Source organism: Squalius cephalus, assembly GCF_949319135.1.
Source record: "Squalius cephalus genome assembly, chromosome: 18".
NCBI classification, from domain to species: Eukaryota; Metazoa; Chordata; class Actinopteri; order Cypriniformes; family Leuciscidae; genus Squalius; species Squalius cephalus.
The window spans coordinates 16,129,410-16,156,798 of record NC_137139.1 but is presented as its reverse complement, the minus strand read 5'-3'; the positions used below and the strand labels follow the sequence as shown (position 1 = coordinate 16,156,798).

The 27,389-nt window shown below is 43.7% G+C and overlaps 1 protein-coding gene across 1 annotated transcript in view; it reads right to left on the bottom strand.

Moving 5' to 3' along the window:
* Positions 1-24,144: 24,144 nt before the first annotated feature.
* oprl1 (opiate receptor-like 1) overlaps positions 24,145-27,389 on the bottom strand; it is a 38,283-nt gene continuing 35,038 nt past the window's right edge. Inside the window, exon 4 of the mRNA XM_079848905.1 lies at positions 24,145-25,031. Within this exon, the coding sequence (XP_079705031.1) occupies positions 24,526-25,031 (506 nt within the window). The 3' untranslated portion in view covers positions 24,145-24,525. The remainder of the gene's footprint in view (positions 25,032-27,389) is intronic.

The window sequence follows — 27,389 nt, the reverse complement described above, 5'->3', positions numbered from 1 at the left end:
TGTAATCTACTTTGTGAAGTGGCCTTAAAGAATCAAATCAGAAACTTCTAAGAATCAAGAGAAAAATGTTGTTTCCAGGAAAAAATTATGCAAAATGGAAATGGTTCAGGGAAGTAATGGCAGGCAATCATTTAGATGACAGGCTTTGGCATTTCGGAATTACCAGAGTAACATATTTTGTTTTCTTTGAGTGAATTATTCAGCTATACATGTATGGCTTGAATAAAAAAAAAAAAAAAATAAAATAAAATAAAAAAAAAAACCCACATGACTAAGATCTACATTTCTATCTTTTTGTGCATGCTGGAATCAGAAAAAAAAAAAAAAAAAAAAAAAAACTATTAGGATTGGTTCAAAATGATGCTAAAAATTTCAACAGAAATCCATTAGGATTTTTGGACTTTAGGAGAAAGTTCCTTCACACTCAAAAGTGTATTTCACATATTGAAAAGTTCTGAATGCCATGTCAATGCATGGAAGAGGAAATTGAGACGTGGGCTGAAGAACTCTGAAACGACGGGAAGTTCAACTCAAAACCCCATCTGTGACCGAAGGCATTAGCCTTTAGAGTCCCATCACTTACATTTTACCGCAAGCCATCCCTGTTATTCCTCTCTCCCAGAGGTTGTTAAAGCTTGTCATAATTCAAGAAGAAAGGCTCTGTGACCTTCTGATTTGACATTTCTGTCACTTGGCAATTGTATAGCAAGAACACCTGAGGGGAGGGGAGTAGGGGGGGGGGGGGAGTAGGGGGGGAGATCGTTCTAGCACAGCCTTGATTGCAGGAGGAAGTGATGTTTGTATGTCTCTGCGTGGTTAGCTTCCCAAGTGGTCACTTAAAGGTCTGAGTTAAATGCATCAGAAAATTATCCAGGCACACTAGAAGAATAATCCGGTCAAGTTTGGAAATCTCATTTAGATCTCAGGGAGAGGAATATAAAATATTCATCAATTAATGTGTTTGTGTTCAATGTTCCTTTCAGCACGTTTCTTAAAAGCTCTTCCTGGCTTTCCACATGATAATAAGAGATAACACGGTGAAGCATTTGATTGCTTTTGTAATCACAAGTGGTTGGTCAATCATTGGTCACACTTTATAATAGTTGTCTTTAAATACCGGTACAGTAGTGGCTAAAAGTGATGTCTGGAGGGGATATTTGTTTTTCAAAATATGAGGAAAATATGAAATGTTTTAAATATGAGGCAAGACCAAAACAATAAACTTGGTTAAGGTATTTATCTGACAAAATTACAGCTGCAGCTATAGATTTTATTTTACTTTGCAAAAAAAATGCATCCCAATGCATCAAACACCCAGGAAAAAGCATGTATTGACTTTGGTGGGATAAAGGGGTAAAGGAAGGGTCAACAGTGCAATTATAAGGCCAATTCACACCACATAGACAAACAGCTTCTGTTGGCATTGGTCAAGGTTTATTTTCACCCGACTGAACATGTTAAATCAGCGTTTGTTGGTGTCTGTTGGGGCAGTGTTATTTTTAATAAAATTCTAAATCCAAAGGCCAACTTGTTTGTTGGTGTTTGTTGCCATTTGTCTGTGTGGTGTGAATTGGCCAGTAGATGTATATTTACAGAGTTTAATTACAGCTGTTGTTACATGCAGACATAGGCGGAAATCACTGGGGGGTCAGGACCCACCCCATCTGAGGGTTGCCATTAAAACCATGCTATGTATTGTAAATAATATCCTTAAAATAATACAAACATTTTGAGTCCCCCCTCCCTTCCTTCAGAGTGCTTTGGTCCACTGCCTGCTTTCCGCCTGTACCTCACCTACACACACAAGTCCGGTGGGAGAGAACAAGTTCTTCAGTAGTTGTGGAACTCCAAGTCGGCTGTCAAGGCTACACTATTGTATGCAATTTTATGGTCACCATAGCTGTCAAAATAGATTTTTAAAGCAAGATTGTGAGTGAATAAAAACTTAACTTTAGAGGGATAATTCACTGCTGACTTGATGGGTTTTTAATAAAACTTGGCTGTCTCTGAAGTAGAAAGACGAATTTTGCTTTAAATTGCAGAAGTACGATCTTTAGTTTTCACAAAAGCCCTGGGGCTGTCAAATGTATAGTAAAACATATCACCCGGTGGATTTTGCTGACAAATAAACAGGGATATCTCGGTGCAGGTAACATGAAGAACATGATGGTGAGTGAATGGTATTAGTCTGTTCATTTTTGGGTGAAATATCTCTTTAACTTTATAGTAGAAAATAATCTACTGTTTATGTTGGCAAGAGAGACTAATAGACGGCTGCATGCAGCACATTGCACATGATATTACTGGGTAATGAGCAACAGGGGAAATATGACTTCAGACATGACATTTTGTGTTTGTGTGTGTGGCATGCATATTTAATAAAGGACTCCTCATTAAGACTCGATATTCAGACAAAACAGGTACAAAAAAGACCAAAACAAGGAAATTGTGTGGCATCAGTGCATGGAAATATCTCTCATTGCTCACAAACACACTGCGACCTGAGGTGAAAGTGGACATGTTCATATCTTATAGCATAGCCCAACAAGATATGCAGGTAAGTGTATTATCATGCTCTAATGCATGTATATGTGTGCACATATGGCACGTGAGCATAATGTTGTGCACTGCGGCAAGGGTTTGATGTCTGTGTAGGCGTTAGAAATGTAACCCTAGGGGAACTATCTACACATGATAAAAAAAAGGCTACATCAGAGAGATAAAGTGAAAGCAGGAGAGAGTGAATAATAATAGCCGTGAATAGATTTTTAGAGCCTTACATAAAATAAAATGTGTTCTAACACAACCATCTATACACACAAACACACATTCGAATGAACATGATATAATTACTCACTAAATTGAGGCAGGTGGCCAGATCCAAGCTCCTAATTGGAGCATTGGTGAAGGTTGCTTGTTACTGCCATAATGATTCTGTGAGATCAAGAGAGCGTGAACAGGTCATAAAAAGGGTTTATAAATAAACTTGTCTGTGATTGAGTCCCACAGACCACGTTTTATAGCTAATGATTTTTATCCATCTATGCATCCATGCATCCAACCAATCAATCAATCAATCAATCAATCAATCAATCAATCAATCAATCAATCAATCTAACAGATGCTGGTAGGTCACATGATATTGGCTGCATCTGAAAGCTTATAGGTAGCCGCCCTATCAGGCGTTAGGTGCGTTTGACTTCATGCAGCGCTGTGCAGACTGATCGGCGACTGACTTGAAGCAGTGCATTAGAAACTTTGGCCAATGCCACGTCACTGTGACATATTGCATCAAAGTACCGCAAGAGCAATTTAAGAACAGTCATCTGACTCGGCCGGCACAGATTCTCAGTAGCGGCTGTACAGGTTTTGATGACGACACAGCTGTTCCACGATTGGCCGGATTCACCGCATGACAACGATCACGTGTGTTTCGTGTTTATTCTGACTCCTTTAGTTCCACTAATGCTCACAAATCAGTGTTTTTATGAAAGTAAAAGCTCTTTTTGTGTAATCGCACACGTTTATACAGTATATTTAAAAAAACATACCCCCTACTTTAATGGTATTTAAATAGTATAGCCTTATGTTGAACTTTATTATTGTACAAAAAGATGCTGTATTAAGCAGCACATGTACAAAGTCGTTTCAGAAATGTTTTCATTCAATACTTTATAAAGTATTGAATGAAAACATTTCTGAAACGACTTTGTATTTGACAAATATCACATTGAATTCACTTTTACTCTGTAAAGTATGCAAACACTGCAAGAGTGTCACTACAGGAAGCAGTGGCCGACTTCATATCTCCGTTTTTACCTCTTTAACTCTTGCCGATCAGATACATCGAGCCAAAGTCAAACACAGCTAATGACTTTGCAGGCAGCGTTTGTGCATGAAGGTACCTTACGAAACTGATTTGGGACACTTCTGAGGCAGCAAAATTGTTTAATGATCTACAAAAAAATACAGAGAGCTTTGGTGATAACTAAGCAAACATTTAATTAGTAGAAATCAAACATCAAAAGTGGAATTACCCTGTAGCCAATTTCATTGTTTAAGGTTAGGATGTGGGGTAGGGTTAGGGTATAGTAGCCTATTTGTTGTAGCATTGTGTAGGCAATCAGCACAGTGATTGACATGACCAATTGCACTGAACTTGTTTGTGTAAAAAAAAAATCACAGTTTTACACAAATTTAGGAAATATTGTGAATAATCTTTACCTTATGTAAATACTTTGATCAAATTGATGTGATTAAAATATGTGGTTCATATTGCATGTAAACCCTTTAACCCCATCTATTCCACTCTGACCAAAGAGTGCATGTGTTTGTGAAATAAACGGATGACATTGTCATGTGCAGATTCAAAAACATAGAGGTAAAGAATGCATCACATTTTAGGGGTGCTGAAGAAACTGGGTTCATATTGACAACATGAGGCATGAATATAATGCAGAAAAGTACATTGATGGTTGAAAACATCAAAATTAAATGGGTCATGACATGAGAAATCAAATTTTCAGAAGTTTCAGAAGAAATCAAAGTGTCAGAGCTTAAAGGGTAACTCAACCCCTCGTCAGAGCCTGACTCCACTCACTAGCAATATTTGAAAAATGTTGGAAAAGTGGGCAGAGCCCACCGGAGACAGAGGGGACAAACCGAGGGCGGGGCTGAGCGGGGGGCGTGCACCTCCTATATGGGGAGGCTGCAGACCTGGAGCCGGTAGATATACGGCCCAGGCAGTTTTACGCCCCAGGTAGTTTTACGCCCCTGCTGTTCCTGATGCGTCCAGTAGGGGGATATACGGCGAAATAACACCATTAAATCGACGCTCAAAACTCACACATTAATAACCGTCCTGTTCATAGACTTTGACCAATTTTGTGTTTTTTTTGTTAATTTAAATATAAACATTACAGTGTAGATCTGCACTACAGATTAAAATATCAGATATTCAGTTGGGCTTCGCTCTCTTCACTCAGCCTACAGAAGACTATTTTTGTGAATTAAAAAAATAATAATACACATAGTTGGATCAGATGACAAGTAATGATATATGACCTACTGTAGAATAGTTATATTCACTGTAGGTTTTTATGTACAGGAGACTGAGTGAAATATGTTGTTGTGAATTTATATAAAGTTACATTTAGATATTAACCATATTTACCCCATTAGACATACCGCACCGTGTAATCATATGGATCCTCGATTAAATATCTTCTGTACTATTCACTATTGGTCATCATACAGCTACAAAACTGTGTCCTACATAGCATTTTATGAAGACAAACACAATTTATCATTTTTCTAAAATTCCAAGGGCCATTTAGAAGAAAGAGACAATATTGTTGTTCACAAAAACATTATTTATCAACACCATTTATGAATTATGATGACTCCTAGATGACTCCCCTATGGCTTGCCACTCTTCTTTAACTGTTTTTATATCCTCCTGTCAAAGTGCTTCTGCTCACTGATAAAAAAAAAACCCTAAACATTAAAAAAAATGTAAAAAGGACATCCATGGTGAATTTGATCTTGTCACAGTGTGTGTGGGTGTGCTGCCCAGAATTTATGTCAGGTGAGTGTGGATTGCATCAATTTGCTCCTGATCTTCAAAGTACAACGGTACAGGCACTTGTTGGTGGAACACTTTTGGAAAAAGTGTCAAGACACTTTGATTTCTTTTGGTCACTGATGATGGACTGTGCAGAGAAAATTTTAAATTATATTAAAAACATGTCCATGTATGTCTCTGTAAGTGGAATGCAGTTTAAAAAAAGAGATGGGTGTTTTTAGTTTATACAAGTTTAGAGAGAGATTCACAAGCGAGATTTTCATTTCCTTAAGTAGCTAAAGCAAACACACACCTTTATGGGATGCAAGTTAAAGAGAACTTGGTAAAGACAGAGTATGATACAACCCACATTAAGTGCACACAGCCTACATTTTAGTCCAGATCAGTAAGCTATTTTAAGAAAAAATTATATTTAGATATAAATGAGATAATTAGATCATCTCATTTATAAGAAACAACTCAAACCAGAAAGGAGTAAACAGAGTCTTACCAGAGGAGGCCATCTCACGCAAGCTAAAGACAGGCAACAAAAGAAAATTAATTTTGAAAGTGAGTAGAGAAGACTAGGGGCAGCTAAACCTACACGCGGTTAGCTAAATTTAAGCCAGACAGAACATCAACCTGACCGTCCAGAACTTTTTGTCTCTCGAAATAAATTATAGACCCATCCATTGATATATAGAAATTAATTGATATCTACTTACCCTAGCTCTATCTAGCTAATCGTTTATAAATGAATAAATGTTGTATAATTGCTAAACAACAATAACTTTAGCAGATTATTTAATATACCTCAATTCATGTCGCTGTACAGCCTCCCCCTACTGGACGCATCAGGAACAGCAGGGGCGTAAAACTGCCTAGGGCGTATATCTACCGGCTCCAGGTCTGCAGCCTCCCCCTACTCTGCACCTGAGACCAGCAGTGATGGATTAATTGACAGCTGTCAGACTCGCAAAGATGGAGAGTGACTGGATTGACGCCAGTAGCTTTGCAACAGAGCGGTCATTTGAAGTTGAGGACTTCTCCCCTACCTTCACCTGAAGTGGAGGAGGGTGAATTGTCTGTGGACACAGGGCCAGAGCCTTATCAATTCGAGCCGCCGGAAGCAGAAAGCATACCGTTTATTTTCTTTATTTTACAAAAGCACAATGTTTTGTTTCGATTGTAAGTGGACACATACAAAAGTAGACATTTTACAGTTTATTTTTTCATATTTCATAAGTCTGTTTGACCATAAATGACGGAGTATTTTAAGTCTATTTTGCTGCTATGTGAAAAAATCCAGCAAAACGCACTGTCGACCCCAGAGTGTTAACTTTAGCCTAATAGGAAGGAACATAAATTGTGATTAAAAATATATGCTCACTCACATCAAGACGCCGTTGCGATGGTGGATTCCATGCAGGAGGAGCAGCGTTTGGCACTGCGTCGCTTTTCAGCGTGAGCGGTTTGGAGAATCCCATTTCCACCTCCATTGCATTGGAGAAGCAATCCCTGCAGGTTGCACACTCCAGCTCTAGGCGGGAACTCACTGTCTTCCAGCCCAAGTACATGCAACCACTGGCGCCTAATTTCCAAGTCTGCTGGAAAGCTATGCAGCTCATGTCCATTAGCAAATGGGTGTTGATAATGTTTCCAATGATGTTAGTTGACATGATATATACGTATAATGAAAAAAAAAAAAAAAAACCTTTATACATAGTGAAAAAACAAAACAACTTAATTAACATTATAATGAACCTCAAGGAACAAAGGAACATATTAAAATAATAATTAAAAATCTCATGGCATGACCCCTTTGAGACATTTTAGGCGCATAACCAGAAAAATCCAATATTTCAATAGAATTGTGCTTGCATTTGACATAAGTAGATTAAAACAGTGGCCATGAATGAGAATACACTAATTTGCTACCAATTCAACAAAATGTAAAATAGTTACGAAATGTCAAGCGATTGTGTTGTCCTGACCCCATCGCGTAACTTGACTAATGTTCTCGTGTCTGAATTGCAACAAATCCCCATGACAACATCTAGTGGACAGTCTTCCCAGAAGAGTGGATGCTGTTATGGAGGACCCATGGTTTTAAAATGCATTCACATATTGTATAGGTGTGATATTCAGGTTTCCATATATATTTGGCCCTATAGTGTTGCTTCTGAATTGATCAGTCCCACTGTGATTCCTCTGCAGTCAGATCTACATGCGCTTGAGAAAAACAGCGGGGACATATTTCTAATTTAATCTCTTATATCACAGACTTATATATTTTCAAAACATTTCCCCTAGTCCACATGAAATTGAAATAAGATGGGGCTGAGAAACCATGTTTCCATGGCAACAGAAATGAAAACATCAAATATTGATGAAATGCAACAGGAAACAGGGATTCCTAGAGTTGTGCATATGTCTCATTTTGAGAGCGTGATTGTTTGATTTCGTTTGAACAAATGAAATACGTGTGGGCCGCAACCCACATACAGCCGTCTACCATGTTCTCTTTCAACCTGCAAGTGCCAAAATAAAATAAATATTATTGTTGTTTATTTATGTTTAAATATATACACATAGTTTGGTGCTGCAGAAAAACAGTTGGTAACAGCTATGTATAAAGCATCAACCAAACATAAAGACAAAACTGATTTAGCACAAAGCAACAGTATACGGAGCTAAGGAGACCTTATATAAATAATGTATGAATTGCAGCATAATCATGTCCGGCATAACTGACTACCTGTATTCACTATGAAACTGCAATCACTGAAAGTGTGAAACAGTGTAAAGTTTACAGATATGTGATGGTTCTGACTATGGTAGTTCTGACTAAGGGGATTACAGTGATACTGACAATCCACTGACCAATGATGAATCTCAATAACTGATCTACAGCCAAAATGCTTCTGAAATACATTTATTCAAACTTTACTAATTATCGGTCACTGAGAATGAAAATTATGCTTAAAATGGTTGATTGGCTCTAATTTTCAAGATATGCTATTGGGTCAGTTTATACAACCTTAACTTGGAAATGGCGGGGGACAAGTGTGTAATAAAGGAAAGGGATCTCAATTTAAACCAGAAATGACTAAAATACATCTTTGCGTGGATCTATGTGGATCTAAATCCATGACTGGGTTTGGACAGTACTTATTTTTTAGGCAAAACAATGAATTATGTAATCTGAAGCTGGTATTGCGTCATACATTATGTGAATTGTTATTCCTAGAAAGTCATGGATGATGCAATCATAACAAATCTTACATCATTCCACTAGACAAATTGCCCTATATTAGTTCTAGAAATCATACAGCAGGGGTGCAAAACTCCTGGAGGGCCACAGCCCAGCAGAGTTTAGTTCCAACCCTGTTTCAACACACATACATGTAGTTTTCAAATAAGCCTGAAGGACTTGGTGAGTGTCACAGCAGGTTGAAATGACGAAGGAGAAATAATCTAATCTGAGCAGTGATATAGTTTATTTAACAAGGAACTTAGGAATCAAGACATGAACAGAACAACCACACTAAAATGCTACGAAAACAGACAAAGAACAGAACAAAACAGGGCTTAAATAGACCGACCAAACTAGAACACAGAACTAAAACAATGGACAAATTCACACAAAATAGAAACAAACCCAGATGATCATTGAATCACATTTGGTGGCTACCCATAAGAGAGAGCACCAAAGGTAAGAGGCCTGGTCTGCGCTCACAAGCAAAGCTGGAGGCTAAAGTGGACAAGACCTGGGACAGCTTGACATTGGAGGGAGAGGAGCCCTCAGTGGAGCTTCCAGTGTCGAGCAAATCCAGTGCATCACAAACCAGCAGGCCTGTCCAGCAGGGGCATGGTGAGCCTGATGAGGGACTTCCTCAACACACAGCAAGCGAGGGAGGAGAGATATCTGCGGGAGCTTCGGGAATCTATCCAGCAGTCAGTCCCCATCAAGAAAGCGCATCTACATGCCTTAACAGAAACATCAAAAACAAAGTCCAACAGAAAGCTGGAGGGGGATTAAGAGGTGGGCAGGGTGCAAGAACACAGGCCAGGAACCAGAGATAATCGTGTTTTCAACCATGGTGGAGACGAAGACGGGACGAGCCCCAGCTGGAACACCAGGACGAAAGCCCACAGTGGAGTCGAGGGAGGATGGAGCCCTGGTGAAGACTTGATCGGTGGAACCAGAGGGACAATTGACTGAGACAGAGCCAATGGTGGTGGTGACCCAGGTGGAGATGAAGAGCTGACAGGACCGGGCGACATCGAAGGTCCATCGCTGCGAGCAATCGAGGTGGAGCCAGGATGGCAGAGGACTGAAACAGGTCTGACTGACTGAGGACCAAGGTGGAGCTGCAGGGAAGGAGGAGCCCGTTAGAGCTGAAGGAGTTGAGGGACGAATAATAGCTGAAGGCCTTGATGTCCGTGGCACAGGCAGAGTAACAACTGACCAAGACGGGGATAGGGGGCACAAACCCAAACAATAAGGTGCTGGGTGAAGAAATAGGCACAGTGCAGGGAAATGAAACCAGCAGGAAACACTCACTTTCCCAATCTATCAGAGCCTCTCCATCAGCTACTGTTGAGGGGGTTGGGCTCGACGTCATCCTCTCATACTTTACGAGTAAATCCACAGGAACATGCGATGCTGCCGGCTCACGCACCTGCTCATGCAGTTGGCTCAAGCTCCAGGGTGATCTGTGGCTCTGGCTTTGGCTCAAGATTTTCTATCACAACAGGCTCTGGCTCACGGTCTGCGGTGGACTCAGGAGTCGCTGTTTTCCCTCCTCACTCTCGCAGATGGTGAAGGGGGAACTGTTGTTGAGGAATACCCACTCCACAAACTCCTGGAATGTCTTTTGAGGAACAGAACAAAACACTGGGCTTAAATACACTGACCAAACTAATTAACCCTTTCACACGTAAGTTTAAAATATTCTGTCTGACCCCCCAGCGTGAGTTTTTCAAGGCGACCGTTATCTAGAATGTGTCACTTTATGGTTTCCACGGTGATGCGTCATTGCTTGTCACATGACATACCGCAGCCACAACAGCGCTGAATGAATGATGATCTGCTTTTATGTCATTTTTCCTTTTTTATTCGAAATATTCACAAATTTGTTAGCTATAGCATAAAATATCTGATATTCCGATTGTCAAATATATGCAACTGGATTTGTTTTGTTGTTTAAACACCTTTATAACGATCGCGTTAGTTGAGCTGTATGCGCGATGGGCGCCGCCATGTTAGTTTGCGCCACAGTTCAGAGAATCGGATCTGTTGGATTTACAACACGTGAATTCAACCACTTCTCCTGAAATACATGAAAGTAAGTGGCCGTTGGGAGAAGAATAGAGTAAACTTTAAAGTTACTTACACAATGTGTATCTGATGAATAAAACATGTCTAATTATAATGGAAATGATTATTATTGCCTCTTCCATAGACATCAGTGTGTATTTAACAAACTCTAAATGTATTGTTTTTTTTAGTACTTATGTGAATTTATATGCCTAAAACCTAAAATAAACATTATGTGGTTGAAAACGATGAAAAGTTGTGATATATGACAGCGCTGAGCACGTCTGTCTCTGGCTCAGTGCCAGCCAACGCGCAAAAGCACATTTGAATTTAGCAGTTGATCACGTGCTGCACTGACCGTTCTAATCACACCGGTGTGATTGTACCCTCCAGGGACCAGCCTAGACTGATCACACCGGTGCGAAAGGGTTAACAAAATGAACAGCAGGTGTGCAAATTAATCAAACAAACAATGAAAAACCATAGCAACAAACTTAACACTAGAACACAGAACTTAAACAAATGACAAAAACCCACCCAAAACAGAAACAAACCCAGATGATCCCTTACAAAGAGCTGGATTAATTAGGTTTGAAGCTAAACTCTGCAGGGCTGTGCAGAGGACCTCCAGGAACAGGAGTTTTGCACCCCTGTCATAAAGTGTCATGTTCTCTTATGTCAGTGTTTGATTGTGCAAAGAGACACATTTCCATTTAGCCAAAGTAAGCAGAGATGCATCGTACTTGTATGAGCAGTCCAGATAACATCAAATGGAGCAAATTGATCCCATCAATGCTTGTAGACTATTGCTGGACAGTGAAAAGAGATGCTCCATTTAAAGAATACAAGAAACAAGCCAAGAAGCACATAGTAGACTCTGAACAGGACTAAACTATGTACACAATGTTTTTTTTTATTTTTGTTTTTTTTATTTTATTTTTTTATATATTTATATAACCCTTTTGCTGATTTTTAAAGTATTACATAAACAGGACAGGTGACAGGTACTATCTACACAATATTCATAGACGTAAAAGGTAAAAACTTAAATATCTTGGAAACAGTAGCCAGTCGGTTGTTTTAATTGTCATATTTGAATGTATCACATCAATATACACAATTAATAGCACATTTTATCTCTGAAGCAGATGACTAATAAAAAATTGTTGCCCAGTGTAATTCCTGTGAATTTCAAAACATGTTCACATCTGAGGTTCCCTTTCAAGGGAACTCCCGTTGCGTCGAGAATGACGCTATGGGGAACGCTTTGCGTGATGACGTCTTGAAGCACATGTAAAATCAGTCCAATGGTGTGGCGGAACGTCAGAGGCGGGTGACGTCGCGTACCAGGAAACTATAAAAGCCGGCCCGAAACAGAAAACGAAAGCTTTCTGAGTCTTCAGTTGCGCTCTGTGTTGAAATCTGTCCTTGTTATTTGGTGTTGTCTGTCTATATATATATATATATTTATTCAGATATGGCGAGCAAGCAGCAGTATAGAGTGTGTGTCCATCCCTGCCCGCGTTATTTAACGGGAGGTGACACACACACTCTTTGTGTTGTTTGTTTGGGAGAGGAGCATGCCCAGTCAGCACTCGAGGGTGGTGACTGTGTGCATTGCTGTGCGCTTCCATTGCGTACGATCCGATCCCGTTTGGCTCGGTTCAATCCCGACCACGTTCCCCAGGGCTCGGGTCCCGCCGCGGCTGAGGCTCGGCGGCGATCTCAGACCTGGGGTTCGCAAATGGATCTGTCAGTGGATGTTGAGACGGGCTCTGCCTTATCTCAGCCTCTTTCTGACAGATCCAGTGCCTCTCATCAGGGTGTGGAAGCACGCGTTGCGGTTTCTTCCCCCCCCGATGGAGGCACCAGTACTGCAACTATCCAGCTCTGAGGAGTTGGATGTTGTGAGTGTTGAAGCTGAGTCTGAGGATTCGCCACCTCAGTCTCACGCGTTTGAGGAACTGCTCGATGTAATCACTAGAGCAGTTGACAGACTTTCTATTGAGTGGCCAGAGGATAGGCAGGACGTTCGTTCTAAAAGTAAGCTCGACGAACGCTTCCTGCCATCTCGTGCACAGCCTCAGCGCAGAAGCCTTCCGTTTTTCCCCGATCTCCACACCGAGGTGTCGAGATCGTGGGGGAAACCTATGTCATACAGAGTGTACACACCACAGACATCACACTACTCTTCCATTCATAATTATAAAGAGTATGGTTATGGGGAGATGCCGAAGGTGGAAGAGACGCTTGCGAGCTATCTCTCTCCAGCAACGGCATCTTCCTTGAAGGCTCCCTCACTTCCCTCTAAACCAGTAAAATTTACTTCATCACTGGTTCATAAATCATATGCAGCCGCTGGTCAAGCCGCAGCGTGTCTGCATACGATGTCCATCATGCAGGCTTATCAAGCTGAATTATTGGGGGATTTAGAGGAGGGCGGGGGAATTGGTCCGGACACGGTGGCTGAACTACGCAGAGCCACAGATCTGTCTCTCAGGGCCACCAAGGAGACCGCTAAATCAATCGGGCGGTCTATGGCAGCCCTGGTGGCCACTGAGAGGCATCTGTGGCTCAATCTGAGTGACATAAAAGATAAAGAAAAGCATGTTCTCTTAGATGCTCCGGTCTCCACTGTTGGTCTGTTTGGCGATGCTGTTAACAGTGCGGTTGCTAAATCACAAGAAGCTTCTAAACAGGCAGTTGCGCTTCAAAAACTTCTCCCCCGCCGTTCATTCTTTGAGGCTGCTGAGCGGGAGCAGCCTCACTCCTCTAAAAAGAGCGCTGAACATCGTGCCACTCAAAAACAGAGTGTGTCCTCCCGTGCTCCCCCACAAAAATCACGGGGACACGGAGGGCGCGCTCAAACCCAGCAGTCTTCGAGGGGTAGGACGGATCTGCGGAGCGTCATTACCGCCAAGAAGGCTGCTGGGAAAAAGTCCTGACGTCCTAGGGCTCAGGACAAATGAGGGTAGTCCCCCCCGAAGCAGAGCGGTTAACACCTCTTTTTACGGTGCCCGTCTCTCTTCGGTACCCTCAGGGGACCGTTCTGCCAACCCTGCCACCTCCGGTGTTACAGGGCGCAGCGGTCTCCGGTGAGCACATATCTCAAGGACCACCCGGAAACGTAGTGGCCTCGGGATGCCCGCCCCCTCTGAGGAGGGTGTTAGAGCAGTCTGTTCGGTCGTTCCCTGCCGGTGCGCCGTTACAGGGCGACGAATTGACTACTCAACAACAACAAAATCCAGAAACCAGTCTCGAGAGGCTGGTACCTCTAGTAGAATCTTTGACAGCGTGGAAGCTACTGTCAAATGTTTCTCGTTGGGTCCTGCAGACCGTGGGAAAAGGGTATCAGATTCAATTCAAAAAACGCCCACCTCGGTTTATGGGGGTCCTGCCCACAGTGGTGGGCCCCGAGCAGGTTCTGGTTATGGAACAGGAAGTAAACACTCTGTTAGAGAAAGGGGCCATAGAATATGTACCTCCCTCCAACAGGGAAACCGGGTTTTACAGCCGGTATTTCATAGTTCCGAAAAAGGACGGGGGATTGCGTCCCATTTTAGATCTTCGAGTTCTGAACGAGTCAGTCATGCAGCTCAAGTTCAAAATGTTAACATTGAGACAGATCGTGCCACAGATCAGGTCCGAGGACTGGTTTGTCACGATAGACCTCAAGGACGCATATTTCCATATTTCCATCCGTCCGTGTCATTGGAAGTTCCTGAGGTTTGCTTTCGGGGGCAAAGCATACCAATATCGAGTTCTTCCATTCGGCCTGGCTTTATCACCCCGCACTTTCACCAAATGCGTGGATGCAGCTCTGGCGCCCCTGCGCCTCCAGGGTATTCGCATCATGAACTACATCGACGATTGGTTGATTTTAGCTCAGTCGCATCAGATGGCGGTTCAACATCGAGATGTTGTTCTCGCCCATATGAAAGAGTTGGGGTTACGGCTGAACGCCAAGAAGAGTGTGCTTTCTCCACTCCAGAGGACCACTTTCTTAGGCGTGGTTTGGGATTCAGTGTCGATGCAGGCGCGCCTGTCACCGCCACGTATAGAGTCCATCCTTGCAGCTGTGAAAAGTGTAAAGCTAGGCCAGCTACTCACTGTCAAACAGTTCCAGAGACTGTTGGGTCTCATGGCAGCAGCTTCCAACGTGATACCTTTTGGACTGCTGCACATGAGGCCCCTGCAGTGGTGGCTCAGGACCAGGGGGTTTTCCCCGAGGGGCAACCCATTTCGCACAATCAGGGTCACGCGGCGAAGCTTACGTGCCCTGGTTATGTGGAAGAAACCTTGGTTCCTGTCCCAGGGCCCAGTGTTGGGAGCTCCTTGTCGTCGCAAACTGCTAACGACGGATGCTTCCCTCACGGGTTGGGGAGCGATCCCCGAGGGTCGCTCATCTCAAGGTCTGTGGGAAGACCATCATCGTTCCTGGCATATCAATCGCCTAGAGATGTTAGCTGTCTTCCGGGCTCTGAGGAGCTTTATCACAGATCTCAGGGGACACCATGTGCTAGTACATACGGACAACACGTCGGTAGTCGCCTATATCAACCACCAAGGGGGTTTGCGCTCGCGCCCGTTATCCAACTTGGCACGCCATATCCTCTTGTGGTCCCAGGGGAAGTTACTGTCACTCAGGGCAGCTTACATCCCCGGGGTCCAGAATATAGGAGCAGACACTCTGTCGAGGCAGGGGCCGAGGCCCGGGGAATGGAGGCTCCACCCCGAGGTGGTGGAGCTGATATGGAGGGAGTTCGGCCAAGCACAAGTGGATCTGTTTGCGTCTCGAGAGACGTCTCACTGTCCACTTTGGTTCTCCCTCACGCATCCAGCTCCTCTGGGACTGGATGCTATGGGTCAGACGTGGCCGAGGCTACGTCTGTACGCCTTTCCCCCAGTGGCTCTGCTCCCGGGAGTTCTGGAGAGAGTTCGCAGGGACCGGGTTTGCCTGCTTCTTATAGCCCCGCGCTGGCCGGGCAGAGTATGGTTTCCCGATCTGGTGTCCCTCCTCGACGGGCATCCTCTGGAGTTACCCGTCAGGAGAGACCTTCTGTCCCAAGCAGGGGGCTCAATATTTCACCCCCGCCCAGAACTGTGGAACCTGTGGGCTTGGCCTCTGAGGGGGCCCAGCTCATAGAGTCAGGTCTCTCAACTGAGGTTGTGGAGACCATTCTACAGTCCAGAGCTCCCTCCACGAGGAAACTTTATGCCCTGAAATGGAGAGTCTTCACTTCTTGGTGTAGTGACCGTCGGTTGGACCCAGTTAACTGCCCAATTGGTACAGTGCTGGAGTTCCTGCAAGACCGGTTCACGGCAGGTCTGACCCCGTCCACTTTAAAGGTTTATGTGGCGGCCATAGGTGCTTACCACATTCCTTTGGGTGGAATGTCTGTGGGGAAGGACCCTCTGGTATCTCGTTTCCTTCGAGGCACTTGGAGGCTGAGGCCTGCAGTTCGCTCTAGGGTGCCACCTTGGGACTTGTCCATTGCATTACAAGGCTTGTCCCTGGCCCCCTTTGAGCCCATTGAGGAGGTTCCTGAGAAGTTTCTAACTCTGAAAGCTCTTTTCCTTCTGGCTATTTCTTCTCTCAAGAGAATAGGGGATCTTCAAGCATTGTCGGTTGCTCCGTCATGCTTAGAGTTTGCTCCGGGTATGGTTAAAGCTTTTCTTCACCCGAGACCGGGTTATATACCCAAGGTCCCCACTAATGTGGTCAGACCTATTGTTCTGCAGGCCTTCTGTCCTCCTCCCTTTCAAAATGCTGACCAGGAGGCTAATAATTTGCTTTGCCCTGTGAGGGCGTTAGACGCTTATGTCCACAGAGCTGCCCTGTGGCGTAAAAGTGATCAATTATTTGTGTGCTTTGGGTCCCCTAACAAAGGAGGTCCAGTGTCTAAGCAAAGGATGAGCAAGTGGGTGGTCGAGGCTATCTCACTTGCTTATGAGGCGGCTGGGCAGCCTTCTCCTTTGGCTGTCCGGTCGCACTCGACGAGGAGTATGGCGGCCTCTAAGGCCCTTATTTCAGGAGTTTCATTACAGGACGTCTGTGATGCGGCAGGCTGGTCCTCACCGCACACTTTCGTCAGGTTTTACTCTCTGGATCTAGACTCTGCTCCAGGGTCTCATGTTTTGTCTTCCTAGTGCTGCTCTCCAGATTACACACAGGACAGACATTCGTAGCTATGGAGGCGTTGGTATAGACGTTCCCCATAGCGTCATTCTCGACGCAACGGGAGTTCCCTTGAAAGGGAACGCCTCGGTTACGACTGTAACCTCGGTTCCCTGAAGAGGGAACGAGCGTTGCGTCGCCTTGCCATATCTCCTTCATGCCTGTCAGCTCGACTTCAGACTTTTACGAAGCTTTCGTTTTCTGTTTCGAGCCGGCTTTTATAGTTTCCTGGTACGTGACGTCACCCGCCTCTGACGTTCCGCCACACCATTGGACTGATTTTACATGTGCTTCAAGACGTCATCACGCAAAGCGTTCCCCATAGCGTCATTCTCGACGCAACGCTCGTTCCCTCTTCAGGGAACCGAGGTTACAGTCGTAACCGAGGCGTTTTGTTTTCTTTAACAAGCACAAAGTGATCTGTGAAATGAAGCATGATGGCAGATACACATACTGTGCAATTGAGGTGCCACTCAATATGAATGCATCTCATTTACACATTTTCTTAGTTGAGAAATACAGTTGCAAGAAAAGTATGTGAATCCTTTGTCATTGTAATTTTTACAGCAATGGATGAACACAGCCTGCTCAAACCAATAACACACAAACAATTATACATTTTCATATAATTAGTGAACCCAATGTTTAAACATTCACAGTGCATGGTGGAAAAAGAATGTGAATCAGGTTTGGGCTGCTTTGTTGCCTGAGGGCCTGGGCAGCTTGTTTTCATTGACAAAATTAATTTATTCTCAGCTTATCAGGACATATAGGTGGAGGATACAAGCCCATTTGTCCTCTATTTGAAACTCAAGTGTACTTGGGTGATCCAACAGGACAATGACCCAAAGCTGAGGAGCAAATCAATAGCAGAATGGCTTCAACAGAAAACAATATACCTTCTGATGTGGCTCAGTCAGAGTTCTGACCTTAACCCTAATTACACCTTGTCTACACTAGATGCGAGCGGCGCAACAAAAGCAAATAGAGCCAATCAGTGATGCTGTCTACACTGTATGCGGCACGGCATGATGGAACACGACAAATTTCTGGCAGTAAACTGATGTCCCGTTCTATTTTTGACGTACTTCAAGTGCTCGTACAACTTCTGACACAAAGAACAAATGGATTTGCAATGGTCATGTGTCACATCCAGTGTAGACAGCCTCAAGCTGTTGCGGCACAACAACTGTCGTATTCACAGTGTGAGATGGCTTGACATTACCTCAAGAGAGCCACCAGACATCCCAAGAATATTGTTATGACCCAGATCAGACAAAATTTATGAAGAAACCCAAGGGTTCAACATTTTCACAGCATGTTATTTTGAGATAGTCTGAAACTAATCTGAAATATATATATATATATATATATATATATATATATATATATATATATATATATATATCGCTTTGATATTTATATACTGTATATATCAAATATTCAAAATACATCAAAATATCATCCAGTGAGAATTTTTAATCAAAAACACAGTGATATACACCCATAGCAAGCCATAGAAGTGCCTTTTGATAACTGCTCTTTAATAAGTATGCAGAAGAGAAAAAGATTTCAAAGATTTTCCATATAGGCTGTGTAAACGTCCATAGCACTAGCTGGCATTTGATTTAAGTCCATCTGAAAATGGTCCCACCAGTCAATAAATATGCAAGTAGATAATCAGCCAGTCAATGCAGCAAGTAAACAAACAATCACAATAACAAGTTAAAGTTTACAGGAATAAGCATTAAGTGTACAGTTTCTCTATATTTCACTGACAGTTTCAATATATATATATTTTTTAATTTGGCTTTTTTATAGTCTTTTTTCACATTCAGTGGTCTGTGATGTAAACCCATAACAATGCTGGCTCTTTGTTGTCTGTCTCATCGAGAAGAATCCGTATGTATTAACAAAGCAAGATACATAGCGGTGCAGAAAACATTAAAAAAATAAACAAGGTAATGCTGATGGACGTCTTCAACAATGCACAGCCTCGAACATGATTAACTTCATTTTATGCACATAATAGAACACTACAGCAACTGTTTTGCAATAAGTTTTCATTTCTTTACAAGTATTTTTTTTTTTTTTTAAAAAGGGGACCTATTATGCCCCTTTTCTCAAGATGTAATATAAGTCTCTGGTGTCCCCAGAATGTACACAAATTCCAATTGGAAGTGAGCATTCCTATGCCCAACTCATTCCGAAGGGCTGAACATGACCATAAACGATTAAATTACTTCCTTGAAGTGACCATTGCATGTTCCCTTCAATAACTGAACTGTGGAAGGGCCCTTTGTGAAGGCATTCAGTTTTTCACTTTCATTTTGAATGCTCCTACAAATGGCTCCCCCTTGATGAAGTAACCTTCAAGGGTGCAAAAACGCTGTTTGGAATTCGCCATGTGTATGTGAAATTTCAGCTTAAAATACCCCACGTGCTTCAGATACTCTGGCAACAACAAAACATACTCGGTTACTAACGTAACCTCGGTTCCCTGAGAGTAGGGAACGAGTATTGCATAGCTATATGCAGTGGGGGAAACTCCTTTCCTCGAGAATATTGATGCCTAAATTTAAAACGCAGTACAGCTGCACAGCATGTACCATAAGAGCAGCTAGCTCACCGATTGGCTGTGCTGCAGCAACTGCACATCCTATGGCGAAGCGGGTCTGATGCGTGAACCAATGAGACCCGAGCGCATCAAAGCCCGTCAGAATGGGCGTGGCTCATAAAATCAGGTTAAATCAACTGAAGCAAACACCTGACAGATTGCAATAGTGCGGCAGGCTACGCAATACTCGTTCCCTACTCTCAGGGAACCGAGGTTACGTCAGTAACCGAGTACGTTCCCTTTCGAGAACGGTCACTTCGTATTGCGTAGCTATACGCAGTGGGGACGCAATGTAAAACGCCCCACTATGGCAACTGACTCTGCTGTGAACTGGAGCCTAGAGCATAAGCCCAAGAGTCACAGTACAACATGAGCCACTATAAAAAATTCGAAGGGAAAACACAATGGGGACCAGATATGAATTGGGGCCTTATGATACAATATGCGAGTCGGAGCCGACCGGGCCCCGTACGCACCAATGAACACTTACTTACAGGACAATATGTGCTTATGACATGTAAAGTGTATAAAAAGAAGGCCAGACTACTGTCAGGCCAGTCTCATTACACGGAGAGAACCCGGGCTTGCAAGCAGGGTACCTCCAAATTATTAAATCTGACAAACGTGGAGGGTGAGGACCACCCGGCCGCTGCACATATATCTTCAATTGGTACACCAGTTGACCAGGCCCATGAAAAAGCCATTCCCCTTGTGGAATGGGCTCGAGTGCCTATGGGACATTCCTGACCCAGGGAGGCATAGGCCAGAGAGATGGCATCGACTATCCATCTGGACAATCTCTGCTTTGTGACCGTTAACCCTTTGGTGAGGCCACCGAAGCACACAAAGAGCTGTTCTGACTGCCTGAACGGTGCAGAACGCTCCAAGTAGATTTTGATTGCTCTGACCGGACAGAGTAAATTAACCTCCCCGTCGTTTAGCGAGGAGAGAAGCGCAGACAACGTGATAACCTGGGCTCTGAAAGGTGTTGAGAGCACTTTAGGTACAAAGTTGTGTCTCGGCTTGAGAGTGACTCTGGAGTCACCAATCGCAAACTCCAGGCAGGTAGGGCTCATGGAGAGTGCCTGCAAATCGCCTACTCGCTTGACTGATGGCAAGGCCAACAGAAGGGGCGGTTTTCAGCGAAAGAGGCTTTAGGTCAGCCGACTGAAGTGGCTCGAATGGAGGACCCTTCAGGGCTCCAAGCTGGCACAGAACGGGGGCGAGGGGGGTTCATCCTCCTAGCCCCTTTGAGAAACAGGAAGGAGAGAGAGTACGACGGGTACTTCACATAAATGGGGTTCAGGGTTCTTAGCTGCACACCAGCTGGAGAACAATGACCATTTCAGGGCATAGAGGCACCTTGTGGAGGGCGCTCTGGCCTCAGTAATAGTATCTAGGACTCTCTCTGGGAGAGGTCTGGGCGAGGGTGCCAAATCGCCCCATTCGCCTGCATGAGGAGGTCCCTCCTCATCGGTACAGACCATGGGGCTGAGTCCACCATCTGTGCCAGCTCTGGGAACCAGACCTGGCTCTTCCAGAGGGGGGGCTACCGGAAGGACCGAGCATCTGCTTGTTAGGGTTTGGGTTGATCCACTCGATGACCTGTGGTAACATCGAGACAGGAGGAAACGCATAAAGCGGGAGCCTGGGCCAAGCATGAGCCAGCGCATCCCTGTTCTTCGAGAAGAACATTGCGCAGTGAGTGTTGTCCTCTGAGGCGAAGAGGTCGACCTCCGCCCTCACAAACACACTCTAGATCAGACAGACCATCTGAGGGTTGAGAGACCATTCCCCGGGGGGAGTGTTGTCTCTGGATAGCATGTCTGCCCCCAAATGTTGGATGCCCGGAACATGGGCAGCTCTCAGAGAGAGCAGGTTGGCACGTGCCCAAAGGCTTGCTCTCGTATAATGCTCCCCAACCTAGGTTGAAAGCATCCGTGAATATCACCTTCCTCCTGGGGGCCACGCCCATGGTTACGCCGGACTGGTACCAGTTCAGAGCCTTCCAAGGAGCCAGGGCTCTTATATATGGGCCACCTAGTGAAGGGGAACAGGGAGCCTGAACAGGGAGCTGGGAGATTCAAGTGAGCTCTCTTCGAGGGTGGTCCGGCCGCGGCGGGACCCAAGCCCTCTCTCTTTCCTCCTGTCGCTAGGAGGTCTTCAGAGGCCCAGGGTCCAACACAAGCCTGGGTCGGGGCCCCTGGTGCCGAGGGTGCGGGTAGTGCTTAGAAGGCAGTAAGCGCCGATGGGTATCAGCCGCAGTGTGGGGCTGAGAGGCCTGGGGCGCTGGCTTAGCTGGCTTCTCTTGGGTCGACTCGCTGAGCTGGAGCGCTTAGGCAGGAAGTGCTGCATAGCCTGTGACAATTTCTGTGCCTCGGTGAAGCGCTCCGAAAATCCCTTCACAGCTGGGCCGAAGAGACCGGTGCAGGAGATTGGGTTTGTTGAGAAACGCTGTCCTGTCCACCTCTTTGATGTCTGTAAGGTTTAGCCAAAGATGGCACTCAAGCACAATGAGGTTAGCCATGCTTCTGCCGATGGCCTGAGTTGTGGACTTTGTGGCATGCAGTGCTAAGTCCATCGCGCTACGCAGGTCCCTGAACGACTCGGGGTCCGGGCCAGACTCATCCATATCTTGGAGAAGTTTGGCCTGGAAAACCTGCAACACCGCCATGGTGTGCAGGGCCGCAGCAGCCTGGCCGGAGGCGGTATATGCACGTCCAGCAAGGGCTGAAGTGTTTTGGCAGGGCTTAGATGGTTGGATGACTCAAGTTCTCCATCTAGCAGCGGTGGGTGGGCATAGATGAGCAGCGACCACCTCTTCGAGGTGGGGCAGCTTCTCATAACCTTTTTCTGCAGCGCCGTCGACAGAAGAGAGTGTCGCAGAAGAACTCATGCGCTATGACTTTGTGAGCTTGGCATGGACTTCCGGGAAGAAGGGCGCTGGTTTGTGACGGGGGGACCTGCTGGCGCCCGGGCAGAAACCATCCATCCAGCCGGCTCTTGGTCCGCCACGGCCGCGGTCAAAATGCGGAGCATTTCGGAGTCAGAATTGGTCCCAGTCACAGTGGCACCTGACTGGGAGAGAGGGGCGGGGTCCACTGAGGCCGACCACTCTTCTTCCGACGCAGCAATGGAGATCTTGTTCTCCTTCGTCCGATCCACCGAATGAGATGAGACTCGCTGGGAGGGGCGCTCGTTCTAGCTGAAGGGCTTGGTTCGACGGCAAGGCTTTGAAGAGGCAGGGACGTGAAGGTCGCCGAAGGAGATTAAATCTGATTTTATGGCGAAATTATGGGCTTTTATCTATGACGCACTCGGGTCTCATTGGTTCACGCGTCAGAACCGCTTCGCCATAGGATGTGCAGTTGCTGTAGCACAGTCAATCGGTGAGCTAGCTGCTCTTATGGTACTTGCTGTGCAGCTACATTGCGTTTTAAATATAGGCTTCAATATTCTCGAGGAAAGGAGTAATAGCTAGGCAATATGAAGTGACCGTTCTCGAAAGGGAACTGGACAATGTCACGCAGCCAGAATGTCAGAAATTTTCAGTAGCGGTGTTTAACCTTACATGTTCTAACCGAAGTCAGACAATGATGGAGAAACTCAGGACTTTTAGAATGCAACTGGATGTTTCTGAATGGTCAGTGGATAAATGTAAGTAGTTGTTGTGGAGCTAAGTTGATTCAACTCATCAACTACCATGTACCATCATGTTAATCTAAAAATCTTTTCACAACTTTTATGCAAATCCAGCGTTGAACTGACCCTTGTCTAGTGTAAAATGATTTATGCAAATATATAATACTTTAACGATTTTCTTCGGCACATATCCTTCATAAATGAAATTCAACCACGGTGTCCTCAGTGGCTCAGATGTCGGGAGTCTATGGAGACTCATAATCGTTAGTACATCAAATAACAGAACATTTGTAATGTTTTTAGGCACAGACATTGTATATCTCCAGCTGCTACTCAGGGCGGGATCTATGCTAATAGAGCAGATCATCTCCAGTCATGGGTGGGGCTTCTGGAACCGCTCCTTTGGAGAGACTATTTTAGTTTAATGGGATTATAAAAAAGGAGTGGGTGGATTTTACCATTATGTGCTGGTTGTTTACATACACTGTGGACACATCTGTGTTCAAACACCTTATAAAAGTACATTTTGCATAATAGGTCCCCTTTAAGCTTGAATCTGTGCTACCAAACATACATGAATATAAAATATTTTTGCTTATTGTACAGTCAAACCAAGAAAAATATCAACTTTTTAAAAAAATAACATTCAGGCTTTACGAGTCTCTGTTGTTTCAGATTCGTGTCATAACTGTATATAGTTATATAATATATAGTACAGTCCATTTACTATATACTGTTTATACACTCTATAGTGTATATAGTACAGTCCAACACTTGGCGATACCACAAAAAGGACTGAAACACTTAATCCATAGGTTCAGAAATATGTTTAAGGCGATGAAATCCTACAGTCTTAAATTTCAAGAGAAACATTGATTGTTGTAAAGAGAGACATAAAAAGCATCTGTACAAGGCTGCAACACTGACCGACAAAGTGTAATAATTATTGAATAAGAACAGAATTGTAGACAATAACATCCAAATCCAATTAAGACACTGTAAAGTGAGCCCCTTTGTCCCTAAAAGGGCGTGTCGTTTAACATGACTCCGCCCTCACTCCTAGCCCAACCCTTTCCCCCGCCCACCTGGCGGAGGTGACTATGGTGCTAGAGTGTTGTAATCTGAGTCAGCTCAGAGTTTGAGTTTCCTGTCCCTGGATTGGGTTGCGGCTCAGGGCTGACCAGGGGCAGCTCCACGCCTAGTCATGCGGGGTTACTGTTCCCATCCGCAGTCTTGCAGTTGTAGGCCACCTCACGCGCGATGTTGCGCATACGGCTTGACTGCTGCGCATCAAGGCCAAACGGTGAGGGGTGGCAGAACTCGCGGAAGCAGCGCTTGAAGTTTTCGTCGAGGAATGCATAGAGGACGGGGTTAAGGCTGCTGTTGACGTAGCCCAGGGCAATGCAGAAGTGCATGAACACCACCATTTGGACGCTGCCTAATTTGAATTCCAGTGATTGCGCCAGGGCCATGATCTGGATGGGCGTCCAACACACAACGAAAGCCGCGACTACCACCAGCACCATGCGCGTGATGCGCCGAAGGTTGCGATCTTTCTCCTTGGATCCCGATAGGATGCGAACGCTGCGGAGGCGCTTCACCATGAGGCTGTAGCACACGCTGATGATCGCCACAGGAATCAGGAAGGAGAGAAGGAAAACACACGTCCCGAACACTGGACCCGGGAGAACTAAGATGCACTCAGTGCCTGAGAGGAAAGAAAAATATTAGTCACATTTAAGCCTTGAAACTTGAAGGTTTTAGACAGATAGACAGGCAAGCTGATACATTCAAGTTAAAGAATTCATGAGGATATTTTCCAGCAATATCCAGTTCTGATGGCCATTGACAAAAGCAAACAAAAAACCTTTAGTAAACTAAAAGGTCTAAAACTGACAAGTTTTATCTTGAGTGCCACTCAATAATATAGAGATTTTTACAGATTCAGCATGCCCTTTTCCGAAAATGTTTTTCACAGTTAATCTTTTTCTCCCTGCCACTCCTCTTGACATTTTTGACAGCCTACATCTGAGAGCATTAAAAGCCTCTCCATTTCTGATATGTGTGAATCCTTACTTTCAGACTTACATCAACACTCCCATTAAACATTTGTCACAAGTGACAAGAGATGGTCATCCATCCATCCATCCATCCATCCATCCATCCATCCATCCATCTGGTCTAAAGGTGCACCCTGACTAGCACATCTGCACATAAGAGTTGCAACTTGTTGCTCCAAGTCCGCTTGTTTGTCTGAAGACTATTTTGAGACGGAACAGCTTTGCTAAAAAATTAAGCAAAGATTTAACAGCTACACTGCTGGACATTTGTTTACAGACATTCGTCCACATCCCTCCAGCTCTGAATCTCTGTCATCCTCCCTCCCTCTGCTTCTGTCTGTCTTTCCCTGCAGTGTTAACGGCAACAGAACGCAACTTGCATGAAGTGATGAATAAATAAATATGTTGCAGCCTGGCAGTAATAGAGAGGAGAGAGAGTGTTACGAAAGAAATCTGTCTGAACATTCTGCTGAGAGAAACGCTGAACTGAAAATCATCTGAACTGTACTGCGTGTCCAAAGAGTTTGAGCTATTTTCATCAAACTCTACATACAGTAAAGCACACTGGCATTGTTAGAACCTATTTAAGAGGGCTTCTGTCTTTCATCTCAGACCCCAAGGATCTGCCATTAATTTAGCTGTCAGCAACCTAAACACCCGGGGATTGTGTTCCGTGAACAAAGGTGCAGTGAGCTAAGCGGTGCAGCAAGATATTTACTCTTTTTCTCACTCTTCCACGAGTGGTCTCTTCCATCCAAACTGGATGTTTCCACGGAAAAGATGATACTAATTAACTTTAATGCTTATAGTGACACTCAAAAAAAAAAAAAAAAAAAAAAAAAAAAAAGAAGAAAAAAACCTGCCAAGCCATATTACAGTAATAAGGTAATAAGACTTGGAGAGAAATGTGCTGACATAAAAAAAAATAATAATAATAAAAAAAAAAATATTAGAATGTTATTAAAAAAATGTGATAAACAAAAATAATAATAATGTTATTAAAATAATCTGATGAACAAATTTTGGCCCTAGAAAATGCTGTGCTAAATGTATTTTTTATACACTACATTATATATATATAATGTATAATACTTTATAGGCCTATACTTATAGCTATACTTATACTTATATATTATATTATACTTATATTTCATATTATTTATACTAAAATTCTAAAGTTTGGGGTCAGTACAATTTTTGAAAGAAATAAGGCTAATATTTTTATTCAGTAAGCATTTCTGTTTCAAATAAATGCTCTTCTCATGAACTTTCTGTTCATCAAAGAATTTTTGGGGAAAATTCACATTTTACACAAAAAAATTAAGCGGTGTTAAGCATATTAGAATGATTTCTGAAGGATCATGTGACACTGAAGACTGGAGTAATGGCTTCTCTATTAAAATAGAAAATCATTTTAAATTGTAATAATATCACTGTTTTTACTGCATTGATCAAATAAAAGCTTGGTAAGTATAAGGTATTTAAATATAAGAAAGTCTAGGACCAGTATTTTTTCATTTATTTTTTTATTGTTTTATATATACTGGATATAAAGCAAGTCTTTAACCTCTAATAAAATTAACCTCTAATAGGCACAAATGCATGCATAGGTCCATGTATAGGATCAGGTTTATACTTCATCTGTAATGTAAATGCTTTGTCCTTTAATGTGTTACTTTATGTGTGGTAATGACTTCCCTGAGAGGGAACTAGATCAGCAACGTTTTTTTTCACAACACAATAAATCTAAATGGGCTTATCCATTATATTTTTTTTTTAGATCTATTAGGTTCTTGAATAATGGATGAGAAGAGGGTGTTGAGAAGATATCGAACAGACCCAGGACCTGGCCCAAGTGTCACACATACACACAAATACAAATGTGGTGAGTGGTCACGCACACACCTTCACTGATGGACACATAGTTAACAGGTCACAAATCAAAATGTAATTTATTTTATTTTATATACAACCTGGTATTTTTTCCCCCATGAGATTCCCACTTA